At 34.4% G+C, this 18485-nt stretch overlaps 1 protein-coding gene across 1 annotated transcript in view; it reads right to left on the reverse strand.

Annotated features, from left to right (window-relative positions):
- Positions 1-17817, reverse strand: part of LOC123815492 (solute carrier organic anion transporter family member 6A1-like) — a gene marked incomplete at its 5' end in the record, with an annotated part of 44782 nt that extends 26965 nt beyond the window's left edge. The window contains 2 exons of the mRNA XM_045833757.1: positions 3562-3712; positions 17622-17817. Of these exons, the coding sequence (XP_045689713.1) occupies positions 3562-3712; positions 17622-17817 (347 nt within the window). The remainder of the gene's footprint in view (positions 1-3561; positions 3713-17621) is intronic.
- Between the last annotated feature and the right edge of the window lie 668 nt (positions 17818-18485).

The following is an 18485-nucleotide window of genomic DNA, read 5'->3' on the forward strand; positions in this document are numbered from 1 at the left end:
AAACCTCAGTTAACAGGTTTAACAGCAGAGTAGACATTACCAAATAGACACTACAGAATAGAGACTAGGACAAGTCAATAAAAAATATTTACACTTAAACAGGTGAAAGGAGATGGAAAACAGAGAAAAGGACAAAAGAGTATTAGACACAGTGGAAAAGTCTACTGGTAGTGTGTGGTAGCAGAGTTCAAAAATGGCACCTAAGATGTCCACCCTCCTATTTTATACTATAATGTCTACATAATTCCTAGGACTGTGAACTGGTGAATTTTATACCCCCTACCGAGTTACATTATGTGACATAATTGACTTTAAGAAAGAGTGGGTAAACTTCAAAGCCTTAAAAGGTACTGAGTTTTTCCTGAAGTCAGAGATTCAAAGCATGTGATAAAGGAGATTGTTGCCAGCCTTGAAGATGGAGGAAGTCCCGTGGCAAAGAATGGGAGTGCCTCTAAGAGCTAAAATCAGACCTAGCGGACAGCTAGCATGTAAACAGGGACCTCATTTTTTGCAACCCAAAGAAACTGAATTGGCCAATAACTGGAATAAGCTAGTAAGTAGATTCTTTCCCAGAGCCTCCAGAAGGAACACAGCTCAATCTACATCCTGATTTCAGCCTGTGAGAGTCTGAGCAGAAGAGATTCTCATGCTGTATCTGGATTTCTTTCTTTAGAACTGAGAGCTAATAAATGGGTATGATTTACAGACATAGCATTGTGACATTTGGTTATGTAGCAATAGTAAACTAATACATGCACCCTGCAAAAAAGAAGAGAGAGTGAAGGAGAAATAATAGCTGAGAATTTTCCAACAGATAGACATAAATCCACAGACTAAAGATGTTCTGTGAAACCCAAACAAAATAAATTTAATAAATATCGTATCTAGGCACATTAAAGGAAACCTGCTGAAAATCAAAAACAAAGAGAAAAATCCTAAAAGCAGCCAGAGACATAGACAATATAATGGCATCTTTCAAATGCCAATATAGAATTCCATACCCAGTGAAAACAGTTGTTTTTGTTTTTATTTGTTTTTTTTTTAAAACAAAGCTGAAATACAGTTCTTCAAGAAAAAAGAAATGAAAGCATGGAATGCAAGGAAATGGGTAGGCAAATATAAGTGCATATTGATTGTACAAAATAACAACAATAATAGTTAAGTATCATTTAAAATATATGAAGAAATAAAATATATGACAAAACACAAAGATGGGAGGTAAGTAACAGAAGTAAAATATTTTAAGAATGTTTTCAGCTGAATGAGACCTTAGCCTGGCTTCCTGGAATCCTAAATGCCGTGGGTGAGACTGATTTCTTGTTTATAGGTCACTGGAGTGAGGCTCCTGCTGGACTAGAGCAGCCTTCAGAAAAGGCCCTCTCTTCTTGTTTATCATGAAAGCTGTTAGCTGCTGAGAAGAACTAATCCAAATGAGAAGATGAAGACGAAAACAACAAGATTTCTTTTACATCTACATAAGAAAATTTGACGATCTTTGGTGGCATAGATAAGATTATATATGGGTTTCAATGAAGCAAACCTGCCCAGGAATATTATCGGTATGAAGAGGATGTATCTATTTTCAGTTTTAGTAAAGCTCTGATTTTCTATAGGAAATACTATTCAGAGATACAGTATTTCCCACCACTCCAGTTGCAAACTGTTGTGTAAGGGTAATTAACATGTCCAATTTTAACTCATGTTGACCCAGATCATGTTTTGAAAATTAACATTTAACCTGGCTGGCGTAGCTCAGTGGATTGAGCACGGGCTGGGAATCAAAGTGTCCCAGGTTCGATTCCCAGCCAGGGTACATGCCTGGGTTGCAGGCCATAACCCCCAGCAACCACACATTGATGTTCCTCTCTCTCTCTCTCTCTCTCTATCTCCCTCCCTTCCCTCTCTAAAAATAAATAAATAAAATCTTAAAAAAAAAGAAAATTAACATTTAATCAGATTTATTTTAAAGTTAACATATTTTCATTGAAAAAATATTTTCCAGAGGGAATTCCATTAAAACCATTTAGCTACTTGATCATTTTTGTATATGGTATTTCTTTTATTTAATTTTCATGTTGTTAAAAATATATTTATTACTATTGATTCTTTTCCATCTAAAATTAATGCACATTTTATCCATTCATCAGTTGCATCCATATCAAATTGTAGTAGTCACAGCTTCTGCTATTGTCAGTTTTCCCTCAGAGCCATTATTTCTGTCAAGGTTAACTGTCCTGGGTAGTTTCTAAGATGTCTAATTTTTGTCAAAAATATTTTATTCTGGGAGCACTTGAGATCCTGCTCTCCAGTATGTGTTGTCAGTTTGGCTCAAATAAATCTTATAAAAATTGTCAAAAAATATTTTGTTCTTCTTTTAATTTTTATTTAATATCACAGTTATCACATAGTTTGATTACTTTGTTAATTTTTCTCACTGCTTTCACTATGAATTATTTCCTAGAAAAACATAAGAAAGTTATAAATATTTTTATTAAATAGAAACAAAAAAAAATTCCTAAAAGGAATTCTCCCTAAAAGAAAAAGAGGTTGGAGCTACACAGTGGCTGTCTGTTTTAGTTCTTAAATAATATTGGTTCAAAATGCCAAGGTCAAACGCCAAGGTTAAATGTGAGCATTTAATAATCATTTACTAGTTTCAAACAAAAATAGAGGACAGGAAGTAAGCAGGAGTATAAAATAAGATTTTCTGTAACTTAATAAGTTGTTGAAGATAGGTAAGTGGCATATAGGAGTCTACTATGCTTTTCTATTACATTGAATGCTTTCCCCAGTAACATATTTCAAAGATTTTAAATGTAATTTTAAATATATATCATAACATTTAATAAAGACTTTTTAAAGGGTATGCAACCTCTTTATATCAATAGTCAATAAAAAACTAAAAGTATATCATTAAATCATAGACAACTGAAACATGACTATAAGGAACTGAAATTGGTCAGGTGTGCTAGTATCTTGTAGTGAAACGATCTGTGTATAACAGGGAAGAGAATATTGGTATGTAGGTGCATAACCAACACAGGACTTTATTACCAGCTAAGGGAGGTGGGACGATGCCTATGGATCAAGAAATATTCATCTCTGTTGCTCTCTCCCCTTTACAAAAACTAGCCTGAGGAGAGAGAGAGAGAAATATAGAATTTTTAAAATTCAAGTCCCTGCCCCTATGCCACTTAAAAGGAAGAATCTGCAGTTACAGTCCATTATTTAGCTGAAAGCGTATTTATGCAACTTTGGATACAGAAAATTAACCTGGAGTCAAAAAATAGCTGAATGGTAAACTGCTCCATATGACAAAAAAGGGGAATTTGTTTGGAGGTTGGTAGAAGGCCCCGGGAAATAAGATATTCTGATGATAATGGCCCCAAATGAGCAAATAGGGGGATGTTAAAATGAGACTTGATCCATGTAAATATCAAAGGACAGACACAGATAACATATGTTCAATTTTAAGTTATTTGGATTGCTGCCATAATGTAAACATCATCTACAGTTTCAAAATCTTACTGGAGAGGAAGAAGCATAATTTAAAATAATTACCTTCTGATCATTTATTCTTTTAGAATATGTACAACCAGCAAAGCAAGGAGAAAAGTATCCAATATTATCTCTTCCACACACAGGTGAATGAAATGTTGAGCATTTACAGCCAGAATTGCAAGGAGCTGTCAGGTCTCCCAACTTCCCTGTCCTATATTAAAAAAAAAGACATTGAATGTAATTATAATGTCATTGTAGTATACTTATTAATGTACAAATCAAGATATCAATGAGGTTCACAAAATATTATTAAAATAATTTAACAGCTTTATTAATGTATAATGAATATACAATAGACTATTCATGCTTAAAGTTTATAATTTGAAATTTTGATACATGCATACACTTGTGAAATTATCACCAAAATCATGTTAACAAGCATAATCATCACCCCAGAAAACCTCCTCATGCTCCTTTGTAATTCCTCCACCCCATGACATCTGATGATCTACTTTCTGTCACCATTCATTAGTTTGGATTTCATAGCTTTTAGTGAAATGGAATAATACATAATGCACCCTTTCTTTATCTGGCTACTTTCATGCAGCTGATCTTTGTATGGTCATGTGCTTCCATACTCTTGAGTAAAGATTAAGGAGAAGAACATTTGGATAGTCTGGTAGGTATTCATGTAACCTTTTAAGAAACTGTCAGTTTTCCATAAGGGTTGTGTTATTACACACTTCACCAGTAGTGTGTGAGTGTTTCAGTTGTTTCCTGCATTCCTCATCAACAGCTGGTATGGTCAGCCTTTTTAATTTTAGACATTCCAACAGGGATACAGTAACTTCATATTGTGATTTTTAATATGAATTTCCCTAATGACTAAAGATGTTGAGCATCTTTTTCATACCTATCATTAAGTATTTCTTTTTCTTTATATGAATGCTAATATTTTTATTATAAATTCCCAGTTGTTTGTAAGTAGTAGCTAGAATTACTATAGGTTCCTGTATATTGATCTTTTCTTTAAAGAATTTTTATTTATTTATTTTTAGATAGGGAAGGGAGGGAGATAGAGTGAGAGAAACATCAATGTGCGGTTGCTGGGGGTCATGGCCTGCAACCCAGGCATGTACCCTGGCTGGGAATCGAACCTGCGACACTTTGGTTCGCAGCCCGCGCTCAATCCACTGAGCTACGCCAGCCAGGGCTGATCTTTTCTTTGACAATATTTTTTTTCCTGATACTGTTCTTAACAGTAATATTTTAATATTAATTTCCGCCAATTTATTGATAATAAATAGAAACACCATAGATTCTTTTATGTTGATCTTATATCCTGCAAACTTGCTAAACTCAGTTTATTAGTTATAATAGTGTTTTGATTTTCTGTGTAGATAACTGTGTTGTTCTTCAAATAAATGCAGGTATCCTTCCACTTTTTCTACCTGGATGCCTTTTATTTATTTTTCTTACAGTAATGACTACTGCCTCCAGTACAATGTTAATATAGGTCATCAAAGCAAACATCTTTATTGCATTCCTGGTCATTCAGTGGCTCATCTTTTTTCAGTCTGCTCAGCTTGCTATAACAAAATATAATCAACTGGGTGGCTTAAACAACAGGCATTATTTCTCACAGTTCTGGAAGCTAAGTCCAAGCTCAAGGCACAGACAGCTTCAGTTTCTGGTGTGGGTTTTCTTCCTGGATTGAAGACCACCAACTTCTCCGTGTATCCTCACAGGACTAATAGATGGAAGGCTTTGGGTTCTTCCTCCCCTTCTAAGGTCACTAATTCCATCATCATGGGGTCCAACTTCATCACCTCATCTAAACCTAATTATCTCCTATAGGTGCCACCTCTTAATACTATTGATTGGGGGTTGGGGCTCCAACGTACAAATTTTCTGAGAGGAGGCCAAACAAACATTCAGTACATAATAATCACTAAGTGTGATGTCACTGTTGTATTTTCATAGATTCTCTTCCATTCCTGGTTTCCTAGATTACCAAGAATAAATATTGCACTTAACAAGTGCTTTTTTGTCATTGATTGTGATTATATATACATTTTCATTTTTATTTTATGGATATGGTAGATTATATTGATTTTCAAATATTAAACTAGCCTTGCATCTCTGTGATAAATCTTGCTTGATCATAATTTATTTTCCTTTTACTATATTATTGGGTTTAATTTATTAAGATTTTATTAAGAATTTTGTTTTGAATTAATGATCATGAATGACATAAGTATTTTTTTCTTACAATGTCTTTGTCTAGTTTGATATCATAATAAAAAAGTCTCATAGAATTTCTCTTAGAAATTATCCAGGCTGACAGTGACCAGAGAGGAGAGTGGAGGAAATTTCAGGAGAATTTCATGGGAAAAGGGGAAGGGTCTACAGGAGCAAGTATAAAGGACACATAGACAAAAAGTAGGGGGGTGGAAATGTGAGGGAGGTGGGGAAGACTGGGGGTGGTCTGGGATGGGAGTAAAGACAGAAAACTGTACTTGAACAACAATTAAAGTACAATTTTAAAAAATTATCCATTCTTTTTCCAGTTTCTTGAAGAATTTTTGTAAAATCAGATATTTTAAAAATGTTTTGTAGCATTCTCCAGGGAAGCCATTTAGGCCTGTACTTGTTTTTGTTTTGGTTTATCACAAAGTTTTTAGCTACACATTTATTTCCTAAATATATAAATTATCTATTACCTTTTGAGTGAGTTTGTAGCTTTTAAAAGATTTATCCATTTCATGAAATTTTTCAGATTTATAGACATAAACTTGTTCATGCTATTATCTTATACTTTGTAATAGTGGTAGAGCCCTGGCTAGTGTGGCTCAGTGGATTGAGTGCCAGCCTGTGAACCAGAGGGTCACTGGTTCAATTCCCAGTCTAAGAGCACATGCCTGGGTTGCAGGCCAGGTCCCCAGTAGGGGGGCACCTGAGACACAACCACACATGGCTGTTTCTCTCCCTCTCTTCCTCCTTTCCCCTCTCTCTAGTAATAAATAAATAAAATCTAAAAAAAATATACTGGTAGAATCTACACTAACATCACATCAGATTTCTAACTCTGATAGCAATTTTTCTCCTCTAGAAGTTTAGCAATTTTATCAATCTTCTCAAAATATCACCTGTGCTTTTTTTTTGATTTTTCCATTGTTTTTTCTTATCTCAACTTCATTGATTCCTGTTCCAATCTCAATTTCATTTGTTCTACTTCCTGTGGGGTCAATCTGCTTTAGTGTTTCCAGATTTCTTCAGGTAGAAGCAAATATCACTGGTTTAACACTATTTTTCTTTTGTTAATACAGGCTTTTAATGCTATACATTATCCCATAAACACTACTTGAGCAGAACTCCACAAATTTTATTATGTGTTTTCATTTTTATTCATTCCAAAAGACTGCCCAATTCCTTTTTCAAAAAATTCTTTGATCCGCAGGTTACTTAGAAGTCTGTTATTCATTTTCCAAATATTTCCGTTTTTCCAGAAATCTTTTTTATTGATTTATTTCTAATTTAATTCCCCATGGTTAGAAATTTAATTCTGTTGTATGATTTGATCCTTTTGATTTATTGAGACTTGTTTTGCAGAATGCAATCTACTTTGCTAAGTGTTTCATCACTTGAAAAGAATGTATATTTTGCTCTGTTAGATGAAAAAGTTAGATTAAAAGTCTACAAATGTCAATTTCATCCAGTTGGCAGTGTTATTCAAATCTTTTGTATCATCACTGGTTAATTTTGGACTACTTGCATTAATTATTAAGAAAAATCAAGTCGGGGGTTCTCTGCCTTATTGGGATATTACACCCATTTATATTTAATGTGATTAACAGTATGACTGGGTTTGAATCTATCCTCTTTTTATTCATTTTATCTCTTCTTTGTTCTTTTTCCTATTTTCTGCTTAATTTCAGATTAAACAGATATTTTTATGAAATGCTGTGTTAACTCTCATGAGGGCTTATCAACTCCGATTCATTTTTATTTTAGTGATTGCTTTAAAATTTCCTCTATACGTCTTTAACTTCGTGTACCAACACATATTCTAGCACTTCATGTTAACTCATATTACATGTTAAATACCCTTTAAAAATTACATAAAGTGATTTAAATAAGAAAAAATATTTACTATATAGTAATCACTTCTTTTGTTTTTCTTTGCTTTGTGTAGTTCTTATTTTCACCTAGTATTATTTTATTTCAAGCAGAAAGACTTCCTTTAGCACTTCAATATCATGTATATCATGTACATTTTTATGTCTAAAATTATTTCTCTATTTTTGTAGATATTCTAGCTCAATATAGAGTTATAGGTTGGCTTCTTTTTAGTACTTTAAAAGTATTGTTTAACTATCTTTTTACCTATATTTTTTCTGATGTAAAATTCTATGTTAGCCTTATATTTGGACCTTTGTATACAAAGTATTTTGTTCACCTCTTGCTGCTTTTAAGATTTTTCTCTTTACACTTATTTTGAGCAACTTGATTATTATGAACCATGGTGTAATATTCTTCTTGTTTCTTATAGTGAAGGTTTGCTGAGGTTTTTTAAAAAAAATCTGTAGATGCATAGTTTATATGAAAATTTTAAATTCTGGACATAACTTCTTTAGATATTTTGTTTCCCCAAACCCCCTTTCTTGGGAGCTCCAACTAAATATATAGTTGTCCACCTGAAGACATCCAACTTGCTGATGCTCTGTTCATTTTTATTAATTCTCTTTTGTCTTTGTGTTCCTTCTTGGGAGGTTTTTATTTCTATTGATTTCATATTCACTAATCTTCTGCAATGTATAATTTTGGAGTATTCAGGGTATTTTTCTCACACATCCTAATTTTCATTTCTGTATGTACAATTTTGGTTTTAAAAAATATTTCTACTTAATTTGTTAATGTGAGATTTTCCCATTATCTTTTTGTTATTGACTATAGTTTGATTTCACTGGGGTAGAAAGCATATTGTATAGTTTCAGTTCTTCTGTTAAACTTTCAAGGTGTGTTTTGTGTTCTTAAATATGGTCTATATTTTTTGCTGAATTTTCCATTTGTACTCAGAAAGAATACCTTTTCTGCTGTTATTGACTGGAGAGTTCCATAGACACAAATTAGTTTGAGTTGGTTGAGTTGGTTGACTGTGTTATTTAGTATTTCCTTATTCTCTCTTGAGAGGGTAGTGATCAAGCTTCAAGCATATTTCTGGATCTGCCTTCTGCTCCTTCCAAGTTGTGCTAGCCTTTCTTTCTTATATTTTGAGGCTCTGTTGTTAGCTGTGTACCTAAGTAGAGGTGTTTGTTCTTATTGGTAAATTGACCAATTGACATTTTGCAATGTCTCTTCATCCCTGAGATTTTCTTGATTCTGAAGTCTGATATCAATATACTCCTTCTAGCATTCTTTCATTTACTGTTTGTATAACTTTTATTATCTTTTATAGTTTTAAACTATATATGCCATTGTTTGTTGTAGGTTTCATACAGACTACATTTACTTGGGGTTTAATCTTGTCATCCAATCTGAAATTGCTGCCTTCAAATAAGTAGGTTTAGGCTAGGAATGAATGAATATTTTCTGTATAGGGCCAGATAGTAAATATTTTAAGCTTTACAAAACTTGTACTGTCTGTGGTATATTCTTTATCCTTTTATGATTAATAAACTTCACTTTTTAGATCAGAATAATTGAGCATATAGAGTTACCATGTTCTTCTCCTATACACAATTTCACCTATTATTAATATGTTGCTTTAGTATGGTACATTTTTAAAAAATTGGTGAATGAATAGTTTTTCCTTTTCCCGATTCCAATAGTTATGTAGTTGGAATCATACATTATGTAGGCCTTCATACTGACTTCTTTCACTTATCAATATGTATTTTTTAAGGTTGTTCCATGTCTTTCTGTGGCTTGAGAGCTCATTTCTTTTTATCACTCTATAATATCCCATATATGAATATAGTGTAGTTTATCCATTCACCTATTAAAGGGTGTGTTGGCTGCTTCCAGTTTTTGGCAATTATGAATGAAGCTGCTATAAAAACTTGTTAGCAGGGTTTTGTGTGAACATGTACTTTCATCTCATTTGGGTAGATGACAAATAGCAAGACTATGGTTAGCTTTGTAAGAAACTGCCAAAGTCACTTACCATTATATATTTCCAATAGCAGTAAATAAGAGTACTTGTTGCTCTACATAGTCACTGGCATTTTCTTTTATCGGTTTTTACAATTTTAGCCATTCTAATAGATAATGTTATGGTATCTTATAGTTCTAATTTGAAACCTCCTAATGTCATATGATACTGGGTCTGTTTTCATATGCTTATCATAATCTGTATATGTTCTTTAGCAAAGTGTCTGTTCAAACCTTTTGCCATTCTTAAATGGGTTATTTACTTGCAAATTAATGAGATTTAAAAGTTTTTTAATATTTTGGATATGTCCTCTATCAGATATACTTGTATATTTTTCCAACTTGTAACTTATCTTTAATTCTATTCACTATATCTTTCACAGAGAAAGCTTTTGATTTTAATAAAGTCAAATGTATTCCTTTTTCTTTCATGCATCTTTCTTCTGGTGTTATATTTAAAATGTCATCACCAAATCCAAGGTTACTTAGATGTTATCCTATGTTATTGTTGAGAAGTTTTACCATACTCTTTTACATAAAGTTTTGTGTTTTATATTTAGGTCTATGATCCATTTTGAGTTAATTTTTTGTGAAAGGTGAAAGGTGTAAATTCTGTATCTAGAGACTCTTCCTTCTTTTTTTTTTTTTTTTGCATGTAGATTTTCCATTACTTCAGCACCATTTGATGAGAAGACTATCCTCATTCTGATCCAGATTGTTGACATAGGGGCCTCTTGAACTCATCACCTCCTGTGGAGAGCTATACATGGAGAAATTTTCTCTACAAGGAATCCAGGAACTAGCTGAGTGACTCTTACACCTTGGGCAAATGAGAAAATATCCACATCGCCCACATTGAAACGGGTAGGAAAAGCTGAGACACACTCTCATTGTAAACTCCATCCTCAGCACAGAGTCTATAATTGGGAAGGAGCTCCCAACTCCCAACTTCCTTCCTGAGCAGCACAGATTTTGGAACTCACATCAAGTACACCAACTTTTAAGTCTCACACCTGAGGAATGGGCCTCCTAACTACCAAGTTCTGAAAGCCAATGGGCCTTGTGTCCAGGAGACCCACAAGACCATAGTAAAGAAATAGTTCCTAACAGTCTCTCTGGGACTCACTCTGGCTACATCCCCCAGAGCTCAGCATGGAAGTAACAGGTGAAAATAGCCAATCTCTCAGAATTTCCCTGAAAGAGACCTATTTGCATACTTTGAAAGATACTGCCTTCAAGTAAGGCTCCTAATTTAGCAGGTATCTAGGGGATGCCTGCAATCCTCCTGAGACCAAGAAAGTCATTAGACACCATCTCTGCCTTCTCTCTTCATTCTACTCCAAATTGTCACTATCTCCCTAGAAGGAGCCTACATGGATGCAGGTACCCACAGCTCTTTGCAGCTGCTAACCAAGGGATGGGCATTTAGAGGCCTGACTCTGATAGCCAAAGGGGCTTGCATTCATGAGTCCCATGGGGCTGAGAAACAAAGAAGTTGTTAAAAAGCACAGGAACAACCCCTACAACTGTACACTTTGGCCCAACACAGAAGAAGCAAGCCATCAAGCAAAAAGGCCCATCTTCCAGTTTCTCCATTGAAGGGTCCTAACTACATACTTCTCAGTGCCTAAGGGTCCAGCTTCCAGTTAACCTTCATCTACATGCTGACTGCAATACTCTCCTTTGGGACACTGACAGTTCTTGGAACATTCTCTACCACTGGGAGCCTCTAAAGACAAAGAAGGTGGCTTGCACAATCACAAAGGTCTGAGAGGCATCCAAGAGCTCTGGCTTGTCTGAGTAATAAAATTAATCTAGTTATCACAATTATAAGTAAGGATATAGTTATGGATAAGGTCCATCTAGTTAAAAGTTATTAAAATAAATAGAATTACAATAATTAGTGTTTACACTTGTATCAGGTAAAATATGTAAACTAACATCAAAACCAAAATGTGGGGGGAGGGGGAGTAAAAATGTAGAGCTCTAGTATGTATTTAAGGTTAACTTGTTACCAACTTAAAAAGAAACTCATATAAAAATAAGACATTTTATGTAAGCTTCATGGCAACCACAAAACAAAAACCTAAGTAAATATGTAAGCAAGGGTGTCCAACCTGAGGCCCAACACAAAATCACAAATTTACTTAAAACATTATGAGATTTTTTTGTGTGATTATGTGTCTCACTGTACCTAACGTGTGGCCCAAGACAACACTTCTTCCACTGTGGCCCAGAGGCACTAAAAGGTTAGACTCCCCTGAAAGGATAAGGAGAAGGGAGTCAAAGTATACCAATAAGAAAATAAGTCACAAAGGAAGAGCAAGAGAAGAACATAGGGACTACAAAATAGCCAGAAAATGATGAAATGGCAATATGTACATATCTATCAAGCACTAATGTAAACTTTAAATGTAAATGGGCAGAATTCCCTAATCAAAACACATAGAATACATGAATATATTTTTACAAAACCAGCACCCATCTACATGCTTCATACAAGAGATTCACTTCCAGTGTAAGGACACACAAAGACTGGAAGTGAAAGGAGGAAAAAGAAGCTCCCTGTAAACAGAAACCAAAAGAAAGTTCAGGTGGCTATACTTTTCTCAGGCAAAATTGACTTTCGGACAAAGGCTGTAATGAGAAATAAGGAAGGTCATTTTATAATGAAAAGGGACCAACCCACAAAGAAAATATAACATTTGTAAATATTTATGCAGTCAACATAGGGGCACCTAAATACATAAAACAAATATTAACAGACCTTAAGAGATAAATAGCATTACAATAATACTAGAAAAATTCAATATCCCAATTTCAGCAATGAATAAAATTATGCATAAAAATTTATGAAGTCTATTTAAAAAAACTATTAACTTAAACTTCATTATGCAAACTAGATGGACTTAACAACCATTTTTAAGACATTTCTCCCAACAACAGCAAAACATAAATCCTTCTCAAGTACATACGAAACACTCTCCAGGATAGATGTTATGTTAGACTACCAAAGAAATCTAAATAAATTTAAGATTGGAATTGTCTCAGACATCTTTTCCAGCCACAATGGTATGAAATTAGAAATCAATTCATTATAAGAAAAATAAAAAATTCACAAATATATGAAAATTAAACAACATGCTACTGAACAACCAACAGGTCGCAGAAAAATTAAAAAATATACCTTGAGATAAATAAAAATAGAAAAATAATGTACCAAAACTGATGGGATGCAGCAAAAGCAATTCTGAGAGACAAGTTCATAGCAAAAAGTACTTACTTACATTAAGAAGGAAGATCTCAGACAAACAACCAATCTTTACATCTCAAAGAACTAGAAAAAGAACAAACTAAGCCTGAAGTTAGTAGAAGGAAGGAAATAAAGACCAGAGTGAATATGAATGAAATAGAGACTTACATCTCACAAAACAGGAAAGATCAATAAAACTAAAAGCTGTTTTTCTGAAATGGTAGACAAAATAAACAAATCTTTAACTAGACTTGCCAAGGAAAAAAAGGGGAGAGGATGGCTGGGACTCAGCAAAGGGAAGGACAGGGGAAATGGGGGCCTCTGTCAGAGTGTCAACAATAAAAATAAAGTTCACAAAAGAAATTAAATGAACAAGGAGATTGATAACAAAAGATGAAGCTTATAAGAAACTATTATGCACAATTATATGTCATCAAATTGTTTTTTCATGCTTGCTTTCATATTTTCATCTTTCCCTCTTTTTTCTGCCTTCTTGGGTTTTAATGGAGTATTTTATAGAATTCCATCCATCTTTTTTCCTCTGTTAGCACAGCAATCATACTTAAAAAACAGTTGAGTGGTTTCCCTAGAGTTCCCATTATACAGTTAGAAGTAACAAATCTATTTTCAAAGAACGCTGTTCTACTTCATGGGCACTTCAGGTGCCCCAGAGCATTCCCAATCCTCCCTACTTTCCACCAGGTGGCTGTTGCACATTTCACTGTCCATAAACTACCATCACTAAACACCTTATTGCTATTTTTATTTTTGAACAAAGAGTTATCTATTATACCAAATAAAAATAAGAATAACAAAACATTGTATTTTATCTTCATGTATCTCTAATGTTCTATATTTCTTTGCCTTTTATTCCTTTATGTGGATCCAAATTTCTGACTTACATCATTTTTTTTTCTGAAGAACTTCTTTAAACATTTCTTGCATGGCAGGTTTTCTGGTGACAATTCTCTTATTTTTTTGTTTGCCTGAGAATATTTTTTATTTCTCCTTCATTTTTGAAAAAACAGTTGCATTGCATACAGCATCCTAGGTTGAGGGGATTTCCCCCACTCAATGTTTAATAATTTTATTCCACTTTCTTCTTGCTTGCATAATTTGTAAAGTCTGTTATAAATTGTCTTTGATCTTCTATAGGCAAGTTTTTATTTCTTCTGTCTTCTTTCAAAACTCTGCCTTTGTTTTTTAATTGTGCTGTTTACATATTATATGCCTAGGTATAGATTATTTTGATGTTTATACTTTTTGGTGTTTCCTAATCTTCCAGGATTTGTGGCCTGGTATTTGTCATTATTTTTGGAATATTCTCAGCCATTATTCACTTATTCCTTCTGTTCCTTTCTTTCCTTCTTCTTCTGGTGTTTCCTTTACACATTTGTTAAACCCTTGAAATTGCTGCATAGTTCTTGAATATTCTGTTTTGGTTTTTTAAATTCTTTTATTCTCTTTTTCAGTTTGAGAAGTTTCTATTGACATATCTTCAGAGTCACTATAATCTTCCCAATCCTGTCCAGTCTGCTGATGAGCCCAAGGAAGGAACTCTTCATTCCTGTTATAGTATTTTGTATTTTTTCTTTCTAGAATTTACTTTGATGTTTTTTCTTAGAGCTTCCATTTCTCTGCTTACTTTTTCTATCAGGGCCCCTAGCATATTAATCATAGTTATGTTCACAGTCTCATCATTCCAAAATACCTGCCATATCTGACTTGGTTCTGATACCTATTTTGTCTTTTCAGCCTGTGCTTTTTCTTGCCTCTTAGAATGTCTTGTAATGTTCTAATGAGTGTATCGGGTAATAAGAAATCAGGCAGATAGGGCTTTTTGTAAGGTTTTTCGATTATCTGTCTAGGAATTAGGCTGTGATTAAAGTTCGTTGTAACTGTAGGTATCAGAGGCCTCATCTTACTGTGGTATCCCCATTTTGTCTTCACTATCGTCTTTGGGTTTCCTTAGAAACTCTTTATTGAATAGAGTGTGTCTTGTAGCTCTTTCAGTTGTAATTACCTGCCATTATATAATATATGTTGATGTGGTAGTATTGTAGGGAGGAAGTATTCTATACTCTCATGATTAAATCTTATGATTAAATCTCAGGTTTTTTCATGGGCTTGAGTCTCTAGACTGTGGCCTTCATAAGTTTTGCTTAGGTTTTCTTTTTTTTTCTTTCCCTCGTATGAGACAGGAAGGTTAGAGAAAGACCCACTTGTCTAATTGCCCTCTGTTCTAAAGTTTGGTACAGGAAACTCTGGTTGTTTCCCTAAAAAGCAGGGTTTTGTGACAGGGAGCAGACTTCTCTTGGGCATATTTCAAAATGGTTACATTCCCTCTCCCCCAATCCAAAACACAGGAGGATTTTTCTTCTTGCGAGAACCTGGTCAGGGCACCTAAATATAAGAGCCCTTAAAGTGGAGAGGGTTTCTTCCTAAGACTACATGTCCAAGAGTTATTAACTCTCCACTTAGTCCAAGCTCCACATCCAAAAATATTCAAATACTGTCTAATGTTCAGCACTGACACCTTCGGCTCCCAGTAAATTGCAATTGTCTCTATTGATCTATCTCTCCAGTTTGGGGGGCAGCAGTTTGCCCTGTGGTCTCAAGTCTCTGGAGAATCTAAGGACACTTATTAATCTGTAATTAGTTCAATTTTTTTTCTTGCTGTGACAAGTAACAATTTATATGCTCTTTGCTTATCAGAGTACAAACTAGAAGTGCTTTCTTTACTGTTTTTCACAACCCATACTAATATTAAAACCACTCTTTAGCTTGCAGACCATACAAAAACAGGCAGTAGTATAGGTAAACAGACCAGTATAGATACATATAGTGCAACTATATACACACCTAATACACGTACACATAGTTCATCCTTGAACAACACAGGGTTGGGTGATTAGAAGCTCCAACCCACACACAGTTGAAAATCTATGTATAACTTAAGTTGACCTATTGTATATGCGCATTCCCAAATGTGGGTCAAAAATACTATTTTCCATTCATGAGTGGGAATCTGCAGATGTGAAACCCAGGGACACAGAGTGCTGACTGTTATTTATTGAGAAAAACATATAGTCAGTCAACCCACGAGTTCAAACCCATGCTATTCAATATCTGGATCCCCTGTGGATCTGTTCTATTGTCTGTTTTGTCCCATAGCTTTTTGGCCATGTCCTTGGCTTGCCTGATAATTTATTTTCATGCACATCTTTGCCTAAGCCAGTTTACAGCTCTGTGTATCATCTTTTGTTCAGAATGCAGGATGTCTCTTTCTGCTGCTAGATAGAGTGCTGGCTGATCACATCAACCCAACTAAAGACAGAATTAACTCCTGGATAGGCAATAGTGCTTTAGGGAGGACCTCACTCTAGGTCTTAGCCTTTCAAATATATTGAGAACTTATATTCACCCAAGTTCCTCTCCCTAGTACATTCTAACCTCCCAGCACATTAACCTCTTATGTAAAGGCCATCATAATACTACTGAACATTTTCTCTGCTTTTACAAGACTCTGCTTGATTTTGGCCTCTTAGCTTCCTAATTCAGCAAATATACTGAGTGAAAACCCAACAGAGTGTCATCTCATTTGCTCACCTCTTTCTTTGATATTATACCCCACCCCATCCTCTAATTTTTCTCATAGATCTGTCAAAAATTTATATTGGTTTCTTCTTATCTTACTAGTGCTTTTTGCCCAAATCTTTTGTCCAGACTCTCAGTTTCTTGCCAATGTGCAGAATTAGCAAATATCCTCAGTTGGCCTGCAGGGTGGGGGTGGGCGACAGAAAGAAGCAGCAGAAAGTTGCTTCTCCTCTCAAAAGTGTGCCTTTCTCAGCATTTTGGCTTTTAAATTCCTAGTTATCTGAGCAGCTTTTAAACAAATCTTTTAAAACTCTATTCAGCTTTTCTACTTATTCTCAGTGGGAGTGTTGATCTGCCATAAGTTACTCCATTGTAGCTGGAAGTGCAATTTCTTTACTTGTTTTACTTGTTCAGTCTGTTGGTTTCCAATTCCAGTTCTGTTCCCGTGTATTTAATGTCAGTCTCTGCCCAGTTCTTTGAATTTTGCATTTTTAGCTTAAAGGAGACATTACTCATACATACTTTCACATGTACTTCCGTTCCATTCTCTGATGTCTTTAAGAAAGCAAACATACCAATTCAGGAACACAAAGTAAGACTCGCTTTGTTCAGACAATACCGTTACCATGTTGCTAGCCACTTTCAGTACAGAATTCTGCTTCTAGGTTCTAATCATTTCAATGTGTATTTTTCTTTACTGCTTTGTGAATGCATAAGCAATCATATAGCAGGTATCATTATTATATTTCTGTCCTTAATATGAAAGATGAGCCCTGGCTGGCGTAGCTCAGTGGATTGAGTGCAGGCTGCGAACCAAAGTGTCACAGGTTTGATTCCCAGTCAGGGCACATGCCTGGGTTGCAGGCCATTACCCCCAGCAACCGCACATTGATGTTTCTCTCTCTCTCTCTCTCTCCCTCCCTTCCCTCTCTAAAAATAAGTAAAATCTTTAAAAAAATACTATCAAAAAAACAAAGATGAAACTGTGCTTTATATGTCTGTGTTCCATAATTCCAAAAATGATAAAGATATAAAAGTTACTGGATAGTCATTAACTGACTAAAAAATATACTGTTGAGTTTGGAAGTAAATATATAACATATAAAATTGTATTTACCCTCCATAATCTTCATTGATTCCTGCAAATGGTATGGGATTACAGTGTACAAAAATTGAAATCACAACCAGTACAAGTGACATAGCAGATGTAACAATGACAAATCTCATATAGCCTTTACAATACATATGTAACTTGGAAACAATGAGGCCTCCCAGAAGCTGGCCAAGTACAAATCCTGGAATTAAAACAAGTCCTAAAAAAGAATGGAGAAGAGAAAGAAAACACAATTAAAAATAATCAACTAAAGATAGTACAGAAAATTCATACATTGATGTATTCCCCTCTGCTCTAAACATATAGCAAACATAGGTTTAAATAAAAAGACAGAGAGAGAATTTAAAGCCATGATGGACAACCCAACAAACCTAAACCTTACAATTAATACAAATTTGTGAGTGAGGCTGACACTATCAGCCTAATGGACTTTACAGTAGAGCTGTTAAATTTAGCTTTTATGTGGTAATGATATTTATGATATTAATGATATTTTATGTGGTAATGCTAAGGTAAACCCAAAACTTAATCCATGCAAACTAGATGAGAATTGTTTTATTGAGAGCTATTATTGGATAGCTGCCTGGATTAATGGTTTATAGCAAGAGGCATTCCCATAGTGAAAAGAATACATGGAGATTCGTTACCAAGAATTAGACCAAGTCACCCATTGATTCTGTGAATGTATGTGCAATATCAACAACCTCACAACAAAGAAATGTAATTAGAAAATAATCAATCAGATGAAGATAACAATCTCCTCTGCCCCAAACATATAGAAATAGTAGATTTAAATAGGAAAATAGGAAGAGAAATATAAGGTAAAAACAAATAAAAATCTTATTAACACCAGATTAAATTTATGTC

This window comes from Phyllostomus hastatus, unplaced genomic scaffold (genome assembly GCF_019186645.2).
Source record: "Phyllostomus hastatus isolate PE091 unplaced genomic scaffold, TTU_PhHast_1.1 phas_contig_1771, whole genome shotgun sequence".
In the NCBI taxonomy this organism is placed as follows: Eukaryota; Metazoa; Chordata; class Mammalia; order Chiroptera; family Phyllostomidae; genus Phyllostomus; species Phyllostomus hastatus.